Source organism: Vigna umbellata, chromosome 1, assembly GCF_029865625.1.
Source record: "Vigna umbellata cultivar VRB3 chromosome 1, Vumbellata_1.0, whole genome shotgun sequence".
Classification (NCBI taxonomy): Eukaryota; Viridiplantae; Streptophyta; class Magnoliopsida; order Fabales; family Fabaceae; genus Vigna; species Vigna umbellata.
This window is the reverse complement of record NC_142165.1, coordinates 83,042,164-83,058,953: the sequence shown is the minus strand read 5'-3', so window position 1 is coordinate 83,058,953 and position 16,790 is coordinate 83,042,164. Positions and strand designations below refer to the sequence as shown.

General features: G+C 28.2%; 1 protein-coding gene across 1 annotated transcript; it reads left to right on the top strand.

Annotated features, from left to right (window-relative positions):
• Positions 1–15,582: 15,582 nt before the first annotated feature.
• Positions 15,583–16,583, top strand: LOC124822005 (uncharacterized protein At5g65660-like). The gene is made up of 2 exons (XM_047293961.2): positions 15,583–15,984; positions 16,070–16,583. Exons 1-2 carry the CDS (start codon positions 15,598–15,600, stop codon positions 16,253–16,255), a joined length of 573 nt encoding a protein of 190 aa, XP_047149917.1. The 5' UTR covers positions 15,583–15,597; the 3' UTR covers positions 16,256–16,583.
• Positions 16,584–16,790: the final 207 nt, after the last annotated feature.

The window sequence follows — 16,790 nt, the reverse complement described above, 5'->3', positions numbered from 1 at the left end:
TCTGTCAAGTTATAAAAATATAAAAAATAGAGTTGGAGTATTTTCGTGTGAATACTTGTATTCATGTATTTAATAACAAAAGCGTAAAGCCTCTTTCTTAATACCCGTTTTGTGTGTGTTTATTAGTATTGCTCAGTTTGCTTTAATGGTTGTTGTGTGTATCATACATGAAAACTTTTTTTTTTGTGTGTGAAAATGAATGTCATTCTTGGATTTTAAGAAATTGATTTTAAGAAATTGATTTTAAGAAATTGATGAGGTTGCGAAAATCGGGTTTTAAGAACCTCCCAACAACAATGCCTCTGAACAACAAAAGCATGCGTAAAGAAGAAAATAAGAGGTTGAATGGCAAGGTTTAAACAGTAAGAACTGGAAAACTCTTTAAAGACACATAAACAAAGAAATTAAGAAAAAAAGTACCATATGCAAAACAATACAACTATAAATAATATATTCCTCAATAATATATAAAAATTTCAATGATTATCAATAACTTTTTCCTCCTCTTAACTCAACTAAGTTAAAAAAAAAAATAGAATTCAAAATCTATTAGTATAACAAATAAGTTATCTGTTATTCACGAAAAAGTAAAACTTAGGACCTAAAATAAATTTTAACTAAGAATGTTTTTGCTAAAAATAATAATTAAACTAGTTACTAAATCGTTTGGTTAGTTTATAAATTAGTTTAACTGATACAAAAACTGTTAAATATATTATATTTATTTTATATTTATATTTTATTTTTAATTATTTTATTATTATTTCTTATTTGTATTTTGTATTTTGAGTTTAGTTTATATTTATTCTATTATAAATAAAAGGATTAAATATGTTTTTAGTCCCTAAACTATTGGTCGTTTCTGATTTTCGTCCCTCTTTCAAAGTAAGGTACAATTTGATCCTCATTCTTTTCGAAAACGTTCGTTTTAGTCCTCGAAAACTAACACCGTTTAAAAGGTTGGTCCTCATTTAGCAACAAAATGAGGACTAAAACCAAAGTTCCGAGAACTAAAAGGAATGTTTTGAAAAGAATGAGGACCAAGTTGTACCTTACTTTGAAAGAGGGACAAAAACAAAAAACGGCCAATAGTTTAGGGACTAAAAACATATTTAACCCTAAATAAAAGATATGTATATTCAACACAAGACATATTAATTTTATATATAGTTTTTTATTATATTCAACAAAGATATTGAATAAATATCTACTTTAAAAACATATACCTTAAAAATATGTTACTTCACAAATTTATTTAAATATGTTTTTTAAAATATTTTTATAATTTAATTATATTTTAGATATAATATATTTATATTTAGTAAAGTAATAACAAATTTGTATGACTACTTTAAGGATAAGATTATATAATGTATTTATAAATATAAAACAAATTTTAAATTATTAATATAATAACGACTAAACGCAAATAGTTCACATTATATTATTTTATGTTTGATTTAAAAAGTTCATTTTATAAAAAATATTTAATAAATTTGTGGCATAGTGAGGTTTGGAATGCGAGAAATCTTTGCCGAGTCTGGGCTTTGTGGATTCTGGCAAGGCTGATGCAGTATTGGACAAAAGCTATTGAAGACTTTTTAAATTGGTCATTTTAAATATTTAGAAGTGTAGTTAGAAATTGTGGAGGTGTATAAAGAAAACTTTGCTACTAAAATGGTTTTGGGCTGACTAAGCATTGGAGGTTCGAGATTTAAAAAGCACGATTCCTATTGTATACTTATTTAATCTAAAGGAGATTAACAATTAGATAATGATTCTACAAGTGTCATAACGTAATTTTAGATAATTAAAATATAATATAAACAATATTTTAATTCTATTTTCTAATTTCTTTAACATTTTTTTTCTTTGGTAAGAGATTATGAATTTAAGTTTTTTCCCTAATAATACTTAGAAAGTTATTCCACTAATATAAATTGTCATTAAAAAAGAGAGTTAGATAAAGATTTGAAAGATCAAACATATTCCTTGCCTCACCCACTATCACAGAATTACACCAAATATTTGTAAGAATCTTCTCCTTTTACTTTTTTTTTTCTCCTTCTTTCTATTTTTGCTTGTTAATTTACATAGATTTATTATATTTAGCAAACTTTATCTCTAATTTTAGAGGTTAAAGAAAATCAATTCTACTAAATGTATAGATTCCATTAAAATAAGTTTGATTTTTGAAATAAATAATCACGTAAACTTCATTAGAATGACCATATTGAAAAAGAAAAAAACTTAATTTAAAAAATGAAGTTATATGAAAAAAATATTAAAGGGAAAACAATAGAATTACAAATAATGAATACTTTTTATAATGCATGAATAAATAATTACAAGAACATGATAAGTAATGTGAAAATTAACATAACACGGAAAAAATATAAAGTGTAATGTAAACATAAATTTGAATACAAAAATTAAATGATATTAATGAATAGAAACATAATTAATTTTATTTTTTGTATTCTTATTTTCAATGTTATAAATATTCCATACAAAATATTTTATCACCTTAATTAAGAAATAAAAAATATTCATCTACATGGGATTTTGGATTAATACTTTTTTCTAATATAAGTGTGCCTCGCCTACATTATGCTTGTTGAAAATTTCACCCGTTGTTGGTTACCGAGTCCAGTGCTCACTTGACATCGTGTGCTTTGCAACAATCTCTTAGGCTAAAATGAACAAATAACACCATTTTCCCGATTACTCTAATAAATAACATTTGTTTCTATATATAATTTATTGGAGTTTGGGAGAGAATAAGTTAGTGTTTGTATTTTTGTATGTATATATAATTTAAAGTTTATCATGTTTTTTGTGGAGAATTTATTTTATGAGTTGGTTAATTTAATTTTTATATAAAAAATCATATAAGTAATTTAATATTTCATCTTCATGTATTTATTTAGATTTGTTTTTATAAAGATATAGTTTGTTTATGTTTGATAAACAGGTTTAGTATGACTCTTCATGTTTTGTAATTTTTTAATGTTTTAATAAATTTTCATCTAATAACAAATTATTGATGGACTTTGAACATGGTGGAGATGTCAAATCATAGTGATGTTTAATATTGAAATATTAATGGTTGTGTTAAGGGAACTTAATAATGCCTCCTTTTGTTTTTAATGGGTCTTTACGTGATGGTTTTGGGTGTTTCGTGATGGTTATGGGTATTTTGTGGTGATTGCTTTGATTGCATTGAAGTTTTTGTAGGTCAAGTGGATCATTGAGGTATGTGTTATATATCTCCATCATTCATTTTGAGATCTTAATCACAGGAATTCATGAATATTTTCATTGTGGTTCTTTATCATTTTTCATATTATTATCATTTGTGTTTCATGTATGTAGAACAAAGTCATTGATTGAATTTTTTTTTTATATATTCCAAGTTCGGCTTTTAAGTCAAAACCATTTTTTTAAAACATTAAAAATTTACCTCAAGTATTACAAGGTTTAATTAAATTTACGTCATCAATTTTATCTAAAGTAAATTTTATTTTGCCTACATAGACGTCATATTATTAACATGTATAAAAAGCTAAAAATATCAAAAGTAAAAACTCTCTTTTGCGGGTGTTAAAAATAAATTCCAGAAAAAAAATTTTCAATTTCACCTAAAAAATGTAAGGATTTTTGTAACCTTCTCTTATTACAAATTAACCACACTTTCAATCTTATCTCTTTGCTTTTTTGAAACTTTAGTTCTTTGATCCTCTTTGTATTCCTATATTTTTCTTTAGAATATTCTCCTCTTTTGTTTCCCTCTTATTTTTTATTTTTTTTGGAACCATTCCTTTTGTAACAATGGTGACAACATCTTGGATGCAAAACAAATGTTTGTGTCCACCAAAAACACTTCCTCTTCCTTTTCGACTTGGCGTCACTCTCCTCCAATTTCATTGAAAAAAATGTCAAACTTTAATGGTAGGAGTATGAACCCATTTTGGGCATAAAAGAATAAATGAAGAAAATTTGGGAAGCATGAGTATTAATCTTTTATCAACAAATTTTCATATAAAAAAATAATAAAAAATGAATTATTAGAGTCAAAAGGCTTATGGACACTTATTGAGCAATCATTACATAAAAAATGAAAATATTATAGCTTTTGAAGTTGAACATGTAACCTTTTTTTTTATTTAGTTCCTATATGGTTATACGTGTTCTGCTCCAAATCTATCCAAATTACTAGACCTTGACACATATTTTACATAAACAAACTTCTTGAATATGTTTGGATAAGTGGCTTCTAGCTTATGTAAATTTCATGAGGCTATCAATATTTTGTATTCGTCAAGATCTAATGACAATCCTTCAAGTCTAATGTGGTTCATTCAAATGTGACTATCATTTTTTCTTAAAATGAAAATGCCAAGACTGAAAAAGAAAAATACCCATTATCCTTTTGAAGGTGCCAAACTTATGCAATTGCTCCCAATGTTCTCAAGCGGCATACAAATTTTATGTTAAATATACTTTGAGCACTATCATGAAAACTTAGACCCTTTCTTGAAATCTCCCATTCAGTAGTACAAAAATTTGATTTTATAACGACTTATTATGGAAGTTATAATTCACCTGCCATAATAAGTGAAATAACGACATAATTGTAAATATGATGAGAATTTTGTTACTAGTTATACTTAGAATCGACGTAAAAAGTGGAGACGATGACATTTTTGTAATAAAGTACAAGACTTTTTATGCCAGTTATATTTAGAATCAACATAGAAAGTGAAATATTATATTATTTTTAATTTAAAACAAGTATATTATGTTGATTCTTCACTATAATTTGCATAATATGTTTAATTTCCTTCTTTTCCCTAGCATTCTAGCATTGCATTCACACTTTCCTACTATATACACTATACTCCCAACTTTCCTCCTTATTACACCCTCTTAGCACTATGGTCTGTTGGGAAAAACGTGACCCACATAAATAATAGTACTCTTCAATTCACTGGGGTTATTTTTCATTGAACCTTGGCAACTTTTAAATAGGTGCAAATAGGCCTTGGGCCAAGTACAAATAATAAAAACTAACAATAGAATATCAACTAACTTAAAATAAAATCTACCTAATCTATCTCTATCTTATATTAATAAAACAAAATAATACTCTCCTAAATAAAAGGAAAATCAAAACTACCTATATCTATTTTATCTCTATCAAAATCAAATCAAATATTACTAAACCCAAAACTAATAAAATAAGATTTTAATAAATTCCTAAAATTTAAGTTTATCCCAATATGGTCTATTCCTCACCTGTTCACTCTGGTGGTTGTCATCTCCTCCTTGCTCTCATGGTGCTCATGCTCTCGTTGGCGATGTCACTCTTAGTTTCGCTCTCGAAACTTACTCGAATGTTAACTTGGTAATTTCTTCACATTTAGGGTTTTCTTCATTCTTGTTGAGATTAATGTAGATGTAATAATGTGTTTATTATGTTTGTTATGCTGACACGTTTATATTTTAATTATTTAATTCTCACATAATTTTATTTTCCATATTCTTTTAGTTACATTTTATGTTCGTTCTTTATAAAATTCTTTATTTCTGATTTTCGTCCTTTTTCTTTAACGTTTTATAAAGATTTAAGTTCTTTTAATCGTAGTCATAAAAATATTTTTCAATAAAATCAATAGAAAAATTAATTTTTGTATATCTCAAAGTTAATTTAATGGATATAGAATGAAGATCTCACTAGTACAAAAACAAAGTATAACGTCAACGTCCAACAACTGAATAGCCAACATGTAATATTTATTTCATTTGATACAAATGCATTTTATGTATGATTTTCGTTTGTTTTGACCGATTATTTTCGTGTTTTTGTCATTCATAGGCGTATTCTGCTTTCTCTGTTACCGGTGACGACACTTTATTCCAACAAATCTACCTTTTGAAGGTTAATTTTCGTTTTCATTTTGAAAAACTTATTTGTTGAACTTGTTTGATATTGTTTGTTGAACTTGTTTGTTGTTGTTTGATTGAACTTGTTTATTGTTGGTTATTGTTAAAAAATGAAATTTGTTGTAATTTGTTTTTCAGGTCTCGTAGAGTTGTAAAAAAATATCACAATTAATTAAAAAAAACAAAAAAAAGGTAATTAACGTTATATATTAACAAAATTTGACATTAAGTTAACGTCGTATATTGACAAAATTCGACGTTAACTTAACGTCAAATTTTTTAAATTCGACGTTAACTTAACGTCGAATTTTTTAAATTCTTTGGACGTCAATTTAAGGTCTCCTAATATGACGTCATTCATGAATTTGCCGTTAAAAATCCAAAATTTTCGACATTGTACGCGATTTTTGTACTAGTGTCTATTGATAATCCTTGTCTAAAAGATACTTGAACAACGTTTTATTTGTATTTTTTAAATAACATAAGTTTCAATTACCAAACTTAAATGAAATATTTTTCATAAATATATTCTATATTGTTTATTTCCCTTTTTATTTTATTTCTTCTTTCCGTCCAATAATTCTTTCATTTCTTTATATCACTTTAGAATCCAAACATACTTCATGCACGTGCATGTATTCTCCTAGTCTCAGTCATAATTTCATCTGCAACAAACTTAGCATAAAAGTTTTGACTTTTTGTTAAACTTAACATTTTACTTAATATTTTTTTTTAATGTTTCGGTAGATTCCTATTTTCGTCTAGAATATCAAATAAGTCCCTTTCTTTTTCAGCGTCTCAATTGAGTTCTTATTTTGTGAAAATTGCATCATTTAGACCCTTACTGTTAAATTGGACTTAACCACGTTAATGTAGACTTGACGTGACACGATGAATTGTCTTTTCTACTAACATGGCTGAATAATATGGATTTTGGTTATTTTAAAATTAAATTATTTGATCTTTTATTTTTTTCTCTGCCCTCATATGTTTCTCTCTCTTCTCTCTCATTCACCATCTATCTTCTCTCTCTTCTCCTTATGTTTCTCTCTCTTCTCTCTCATTCACCATCAGAAACTGAAAAAAGAAAATAATTATTACATCTCTAAACATAATTACAACAAAAAAATATGGTAAAACTCGAAAGATTCTATTAGATTTTGATCTCCATTTTTTGTTTCCAAAAATTCCTCTTCACCATCACCGTTCCAACTCCCTTCCAACATCAGACATAACCAATCTTCATCTTCATCATCACAACTTCATATTCCATTTTCCATTTCTCCTCTATTATTCTCCATGGACATCAATCATCGTTGTCTTTTTCATCATGATTTTTCACAAACACAAATAGATACTCCCCTATAGTTCTAATCTTCTTCTCTTCCCATTCATTAATTCCAACCCAATATTAAGGGTTTTACTATGATTGATCATATTTACTGTTCATATTTTCCTTCCTCACCGTTAATAGCCCCTTTATCACCTAAACATTCCTTTTCAATGCTAGAAAACTCATCCCCATTCACAGCAACCGCATCGCACCCCTCCTCACTTCTCAAACCCCCAACATCTTCCCCAACCTCCTTCGCTTGCTCTGAACCTCGAACCCCGCTCCAACTTTCTTGCATAGGAGATAAACTCAGTGCCATGTTGTTGCTTTCATTCGTGCCCGTTTGAAAAAGATCAAATTTTTCTCGACAAAAATCAACCTATTCTGAAAAAAAGAAAACCAAAAAACATGTTAATATGATCAAAGAGTAAAATCACACAGAGGGCAAACATAAGAGTGCCAATGGCCAGTGGCCACCTCAAATCGCCGCCGAAATGGCGGTGGTGCTGTAGAGGGGAAAAATGTCGGTGACATGGAGGAGGACTAGCGTGGTCGTGGTTGAAGCCTCGAACGGCGCAGTGTTGTCTTCGGTGGAGGCTACGCGTGGATCTCGATTTGGGGCTTAGTAGAAGAAAAATGGAATGGTGTCGCCGACAACGGGCTCGACGCAATAATGGACATAGCCGATGGAAGCTGGTGTGGTTGCCGGAGGCGATTCAACTGGTAGTGCTTCAGGTGAAGGGTATGGCTCGCATATTGGGAGAAGGAGAAAGGGGGCAAGCGTGCTTGATGAGGAAGAAGAAGGCATCATGAGAAGATAATGTCGTCAAAGGCTTATCTGGCTGCGAGTTGGTGACAAATCAAGGGAAAACTATGAGCAATTTTTTTAGTTGCAGACACCAATTTCAATCCAGTTTCAATCTATTTCGTTTCTAAACCCTAATTGCAAGTCTTGTTGTTTTTTAGGTAAAGTTGAAATCGAAAATTGCTTAAGCACTAATCAAATAAACTTTTTATTAAGAACTTATTTCAGAAGAAAATATAAAGTCAAATAATTTAAACTTTCATTAACTGAAGATGGATGCAGAGAAGATAGAAAATAAAATAATTTTAAAATAATTTAAACTTTCAAATAATTGTAAAATAACCCAAATCCACATCATTCAGCCACGTCACTTAAAAAGATAGCCTACTGTGTCACGTCAAGTATACATTAACTCTGTTAGGTCTAATTTAACGGTAAGGGTCTAATTGGTACAATTTTTCACAAAATAAAGACTCAATTGAAACGCCGAAAAAGAAGAGGACCTATTTGAGATTCTGAATAAAAATAAGGACTTACCGAAACATTAAACCTATTTTTTTTTTCATGTAGAAATAGAACTTGGCGAATACCTTTTAATCATCATATTTTGGTTTGTGACTTGGTGTGCAAGTTAATGAAGAAAAGTGGAGTTATTGGGAGGTATTGGAGAAGAATTTGTTGAGTCAACATTGAAGTACTCAGAATAACTATGCATTTTTTTTTTCACCTCAACTTCAACATCACAATGCCCCTTAGCACTTCTTTATTCATGAATTAAATTTTATAATCACTGTTATTTTTTTTTTAACTTTTTTTTTGGGATATATAATCTAATCCCAAAAAAGTTTTTATAACTCTCATCTTTATAAATCTTTCTTAAGTATTATTACAAGAACTCTTTGCAATAACGCTTGGTGACTCTAAAATGTCTTATAAATCTAAAAAAGTTGGAATATTTTAGAAAATATGAAACTTGAAGACTATTTTTTTGTCATTATATATATAAGCTCTTTAAATATAGATATGAGATTATTTACTAAATTATTAATTGAATATATGCATGGTGGCATTATAATTCTCATGTAAATGTAATCTATTACTTGTTAATATTTTAGTCTTTTGAGCTATTATGGAGGTACAACATAATAATATAACATTATACAGTATTTTTTTAACCTTATAAAAAGGGTTAGGACATTCCAAATGTCGTGCTATATTTATTGTTCATTTAAACAGAATTTTCGACTATGAAAAAGCTGACTAGATATCTTAACCCACACGAGGTTAAATTATAAGAAAATATATATAACAACTAATTTTAAAGGAAAAAATAAAGTAGTCACTATAGTAACTAATTTAAATAACAATTTATAAATTAAAAATTATTAATATTTATAATAATATCAATTATAAATAAAAAAATATAATTACTTTATAAATTAGATCTCTAATATTTATTATCAAGATTTTAACTACTAATTAGTGATAGTTGATATTGACCCCGTTATTTAAATTCACATTAATTGCATTTCATTTTATGACATTGTTAGTTGAATTTCCTGTCAACTTTTTTATCTAAAGATTTTTCAATTAATGTTGGCAAAAAATATCATAAGTAATGTTGACCAAACACTTTTTTTAATCAACATATTTAAAAGAAAAACTCTAACGAACTATATTAACCAAGAATAACAATTGTATCAATAATAATAACAACAATCATACCAATCGAATAAATCCAGTTTACATTCATAAAGTCTTCCAAATATTGATAGAAAAAAAATTCTAGCTAATACCAAATGACAAATAATAGTGGTTTACAATAATAACAAAAAATATTCTAATAATTTAAATAAATAAAAAAGTTCTAAATGAACATCAATAAAAGATTTTGACATCGAACAAAATGTAACATTTTAATCAAATCAATAACATTCAGTTCAAAAATATGAAAAGTGTACATAAATTTTAAAATATAAAATTTTTTAAATTCTTACTTTTTAAATATAATTTAAAATTCTGTACTTTTAAATTTAATTACTTTCATAAAATTATATAATTTTAATTTCTTTTTAAATTTATGGATTCGAGAGACTTCTTGTCAATTGAAATACTAGGGTTGAAGCAATACATGATTCATAAATATACTAAATTCCAATCAGCTTATAGAATGCTTGATTCTTATTACCTTCATAATTATAAAACCATTTTAACATTTCGTTTAGAAAGGCCAATTATTCCACTCGTCACAGGATAAGTCAGCTGGAATTAATTCTTTCTCGGACTATTTGGTATGCGAAAAAAGGGTAAAAATATCAGTGATTTGATACATTGAAAATGTACAAATCTTTTAGAAAAGCTAATGGGTTTCGCTTTAAATAATTTTTTGTATTTACTCATCCATTTTTAATGAATTACTTGTTTGTAATTTTAGAGCTGTAAGTAAATAAGATCAAGTTGGAGTTTAATGTTTTACAAGATAAAATAGTGTCATTGTCATGAACTTTCTTTTTCTAAGTCCGACTTAACATTTATGAAAGTATGATTTGATTTATAAATTTGTTTAAAAGTTTGTTTTATTGTATACATATAAATTAGTGGATAAATATATAATTACTTTAATAAAGGTCTATTAATAATACTTTTTTTTAATATTCTTTTTTGCTATATTATTACTGAAAACAAAAAATTAAGTGGTGACTTACTGTCTAATAGTTATACGTGACAAGCCAGTTTTTAGAGAAAAGGATGGAACCAAACAAGCAAAGTGCTCGAAAGTCAAAGATTGAGACCTAGGAACTTTCAAAGCACCTAAACAAGTTTCTGAATTTCACACGCCTCTTTTCACCATCCACTGCAAGTTAATTTGTTTAATGACATTTAATTATATTTAAAAGAGTAGAAAAAAAATATTTGACTAAATTGTTTGTCATTAATATCAACAAAAACTCAGTTATAAAGTTCTTTGATCTTAGATAGTAACATTAATTGAAATTAGCATTGATTGGTTATATATATGTTAGCCTAACTTAAGAGGGTTAATGTGTACTAAGATTTAGTTTGCTCGCGTTGTATTTTTCATCAACCATCACAACTAGCGGTTAATAAAGTGAGAAATATATATTATATGATTTTAAAATTAGGAAATCAAAATAAAAATAAAACTTCAAACACTTCTAGAGACTAATATTTAACTCACAATTTAACATTATTATTATGAGCAACATAATTATTGGTTGATGTTATTTGAAGTAATTAATAAATGCTAAGTGCAATATTCTCGTTTGTAACATACTAATATTAATATTAGAATCTTCGGAATTAGTAATTCTTGCAAGGAATGTCAAAAGACATTTTTTTTATGTAAATGCTCCATATTTACACCATCATTTAATTTCTTTTTTCGTTTGATAGAAGAATACAATAAAAGTGAATTTTATAAAGTTAGGAGTCCCACATAAGAAAAGTTTTACTTTGATGTTTACCATTTTTGGTTATAAAAAGTATAATGTTTTTCTAATAAAATGTATCAAAAGTACTTCTTTTATTACTTTAATCTTTTTAGAAAAACAGTTTTTTTTTTAAGATTTTCTCATTAGTGGTGTTTGTTTGGAAGAAAAGTGATAGTATTTTCTCTTTCAGCTTTTAAAAAATATTTTTAATAAATTATATTATTTACTACTTTTAATTTAGTTTTCAATTAAGTTATTTCACTAGTTAAAAAGTTTGATAATCATTTTATCATATCACATTTTAGTATTGGCTTGATATTTTGTTCCATAACTGACAAATTGTGGCCTAATATGAAACTTTTTTCACTTCCATTTGTGAGACATTCTAAAAGCTTAAGAAATTTGGCAAAATCCAAATTGGTAACCTTCAACTTTGCTATTGGGAAAACGTTAGGAAAGTCCTCGTCATCAATTTGTGTACACACCATAGGCAATCTTTTAACACCTAACATTGCAAGTTCATATTACCTTTCCACGTTAGCTTTATCTACTCACTTCACAAACTAACTTCTCACAAATGTCTTTTCAAAAATCTTTATTTTTATTTCCAACATCCTAACTAAGACATCAGAGTATCGGTGATATTTGTCCGGATATATGTTTTATATTTGTTAATAAAATAATAAATTAATTGGTGACTAAGAAGAACGTGAAGATTAAACTAGTGAGGACCTAGTCATGATGAGGATAAACAGTTCTTCTTAAGCTTGAATCAATGAGGTAAAAGAAAACTTAGTTAAATATATTGAGATCACACTATTATGAGTTTACATAATTCTTATACCTGAAATCAATATTAAGGTGAGAAAATGTAATTAAACATGAATATTGAGAGATAAAAAGAAGAAATGTTCACCTTCAATATACATTTATATATTTAGTGGGTGTTTCAATCTTCCCAATAAGAGTTTTGACATTTTCCTTTCATAATTATTAGTTGGGATAGTTACCTATCAATTTATTACTGTAGTGATAATGTTCTCTGTTGAGAATCAGGAGTGCAAACATACGTGTCATCTTATCTATGAAGAAAGTTACGTGTCATTGACAGTAGTTTTTTACACACTTACTATACAACATCACATATAACAAAAAAACATCACATGTAAACGCTAATAACAAAAAAACATCACATGCAAATATTATAACATTTTGAAATAATGGAGGAAATAAATAGGTGGCAACCCATGATTTAAAAATGTAATAAAATGAGAAATTAAATAAGTTTATATATTTAGAAAATGAGTATAAATTATAAAAGTTAAAGGGCATGCAGGTGAGAGAGAGAAAAGAAGGGTGAAATAGGGAAGGGGATAGGGCACAGACAGAAATGGTGGAAGCCATTTATGGCCACAAGCACGCAGCCTTTCATGCATTCGAATAGCCGCATATAGTTACCTTCATCATGTTCCCACCATTTTCTTGCCTCTCACTCTGCTTCATCTTTCTTTTTTATTATTTTGGTCAAATTTTTTCCATTTCAATATTCCATCTTCAATAAATAATCTCATTCTATACTATTTCCCCTCCTCCACTTATGGAGCTATCCATCTTACTCCGCAATCTTAATCACCTGCTCTCCACGCAAAACATTACTCTTTACTATAATATCTATAATCTAATAGTCAAACATATATATTATTCTTACTTTTAATATTCATTATTCCAAATGAATGTAGTCAATATTTTCCATGTTTCCAACTGGCCATGGATACAAATTGAAATCAATATCTTCAATTATTTTTACTGCTAATATTCAATCTTATCTAATCTATGTATTCACTATATTTAATGTGTCCAACCGTCCATGCATGGACACTACTCATTAAAGTAAAAAATGTATAGTTTTCATTCAAGGAAAGATAAGTATTCATGTCTTCTTATCTTATCGTTTTATACATAATGCGAATTTTTTTGGGAAGATAGTTTTAAAAATTATTATAAAAAAATATTTATGGTAGGCACATGCATATATTTTAACTATTAATTGATCGCGATTAAGAGTCTTTTCTACCCTAATTGTGTTGCTAATTAGAGGAGGCTAGAATATATATCAGACACATATGAACCCCGAACAAAAAACTAGAGTTGATATATCATATACACATTCAATCTGATCTTAACAAGTTAAGTTTGAATGATTTTCGTGTTTATAAATTATTCATTTCCTATCCATTTGCATTCTAATATTAATATCTAATTATATTAGGATATAGTTGAATGACATGCAGGAACCCCTGAAATAGATGTGTATAAGACTATGTTCTTCCTCACACCTTCACCCCCTCACATATTTACTTTCATTTAAATATTTTTTTCCCTTATAAAGTGGACTTCACTTTCCTAATATGCACATGTTATATTATCTTATACCTTTTTTTTTTTATTTGAATTCTTTAACAAGTTGTAATTGACTATCCAAAATTAGCTTCGAATATATAAATTCAAAATCTGAATACGCTTTTAATTAATGTGTATATCTAATGTATCTTTTATAACTTATTATCTGCTTAATGATTCAACAAGTAATAACTAAATAAGAGAAACGAATTAACTTAATTTCTTATCTCTTCATCAATCACTTTTAATATTTTTACTTCGAACTTAAATTTAAATATTTATTAAAATAAATTATAAAGATTTATCATAACAATATATCACATTATAACTTATTTATCATAAATCTCATATATAGTATGTATATTTAATCGTAAGATAACTTATATATTTAAAAATATTTATTATTCTAAAGTTTAATATTATATAAACATGTATTTCTTACAATGAAAAAAATTAAAATATTAGTTTATTATTATATTTATAAGAGATTTTGTATAAACTTAAAACGCCACACAAACAAGTGCACTGGTAAAGGTATTAGTTTTAAATAATTGATAGCATCTAATATTTATGACCAGGTAAATAAAAATAAAAATAAACCATTGATATTTAATTATAAATTAGAATACAACTGTTAACTTCGTGTTTAATATGACCCATTTAAAACATAACATTTGTAATATAAACACTAGGTTTTATTAGGAAATTAAATATTTATTGCATGCATAATATATAAAGTAGGGAATGTATTTTCTTTTAGTAAAGTTTTCGTTTTCATTTAATTAAAATCAACACTACAAATTGTTGTCAACAACACGAAAAAGGAAAAAGAAAAAAAGAACCAAGTGTGTATCTAGGTAACCATTCAACTATAACTCATTCAATATCAACAAAACACTCTCATTGCTTACATTTATGTATTGAAAATGTTAAACTTCCATTTAATGCAAATAAAAACAAGCACCGTAACTTTATCTCAACTTTATTTAGTTTATGAAAAAAAAAAGAAATAACTCCTAAAATCATATACATGAAACCAACATTTCCCCCTATGGTTCACCAAATAAATTAATTGAAACATCTCTCGTATTTCTTGAGTAAATACTAAACATGTCATTTTCCATTTATTCCTTCAACTTGACCCCTTTCTATTATTTTAATATTTGACACTACTTTTAAATATTCAATTAAATATAAATTATTAACATTACTGACATCATCTAATTTTATCTCTTTTACTCTTTTCGATCACACTTTTATGTTCTCATCGTAACTTTTTCATTCTTCTCTTTATATTTGAGCTTGCTCTTAATTTAAATATATTCAGAAGACCAGCATTAAATGTAAGCTTTAAAATATGTTTTTAAATATCATAAGAGTTTAAAAATATGTTATAAATTGATAACATATATGTTAATAGCTTAATTGATATAAAAATTAAATTTGGAAGCTTATATAATTTTATTAGTTTTAAGAGGTGTATATGATTTGTGTTGAGAAAGGAAATCGGGAATAAGAAAAGAAAAGAAAAGAAAAACTACAGTACATTATCGGGGCGTCGCGGCTCACTTGATTGAAACGCGTAATGTTTTTGTAACAACCACCGAACAAGAACCTAAATAAAACACGAACAAGAGTGGTCCCCACAATCATTCCGTACTATGGGCAAGACTGAAGGTGACTTCACTCCTCCTGAGTTACCAACTTCAATTTGCTTCCTTTCCATTCTTCCTCTTTATATACTGCCACCCTCTTCGCATTCACCCACTCAACCTTCTTCTCTTCTCTTCTGTTTTCTTCCTCACGCACATGAGAGTGGGAACCACATGATGGAAAGCCCAGATATTTCGCCGCCGCATGTCGACGCATCTCGACCGTCCCTTGGCTTCCCCTTGGGCACTGCCCTTCTCTTGATCATCATCTTCACCCTCAGTGGCGTCCTCTCTTGCTGCTACCACTGGGACAGGATCCGTTCCCTTCGTCAATCTTTCTCTCATTCCGATCCCCAAATGCATTCCTCCGATCCCACCAAATCTAAACACTCCACGGTACCTATCTATATATCCTCTTACCAAATTCCTTTTCTTTACCAAAGTATGCTTTTTTTTTTCTTACAGTTTTTCTTTTCGTTAGGAATTGCGGCAGAACAGGGGACCGAGCTTGCCAGTGTTGATGCCGGGGGATGACGTGCCCAGGTTCATAGCCATGCCGTGTCCGTGCCAGCCTTCAAGGCCGGACAACGTTGTTGTCACAGTGGAATTGGAGAAGCAGAAGCGGCTGCCCAAACCGCCGCAGCTACCGATCCCTTTGTATTTATAATTAGCTGCCTCCCAGGTTGTCAAAAGGGTCAAGGTTTCGCAATGTAAAAATACACAAACAACCTGGGTTCCGAAAACTTGGCTGCTTGTGCTTGCTAGTTGCCACCATTTGTTGTGCCAATGTATATTCATTGTTCACCCCGAGAAAGATTGTAAGAAAACAAAGTAGGAAAAAAGAATAAGGGGATAGATAGGCTTGCAGGTTAATTCGGATAATATTGAGGGCCTTTTCATTTGATTTAGTCCATCTCTGTGTAGTATGTAAACTGTGAAGGAGTTTGTAGATGTTGGTATTGATTGGAAACAAAATTCAATTTGGATGGCTCTTCCTCCTCTTGTTGATTTTGACATGCAAAAGAAAGTAGCAGATGTTGAACCCAATTTGTTTTTTGAGATTGAATTAATGATTTTAATTTTAGCAAGAGCTTTATTTGGTAAAGTTTTTTTCTTTTTATAATGTGGAGGTTTCAGATAAGACAGAGTATGTCACTTTTTCTTCGATTAAACAAGATAAGACCTGGGATCTATTCTAATTT

What these genes read in the sequence shown, in the direction of transcription:
- LOC124822005 (XM_047293961.2), top strand. Translation starts at nt 15,598, where the DNA reads ATGGGCAAGACTGAAGGTGACTTCACTCCTCCTGAGTTACCAACTTCA. An exon ending in CCAAATCTAAACACTCCACG is followed by an intron (nt 15,985 to 16,069) that starts GTACCTATCTAT and finishes TCTTTTCGTTAG; the next exon opens with GAATTGCGGCAGAACAGGGG.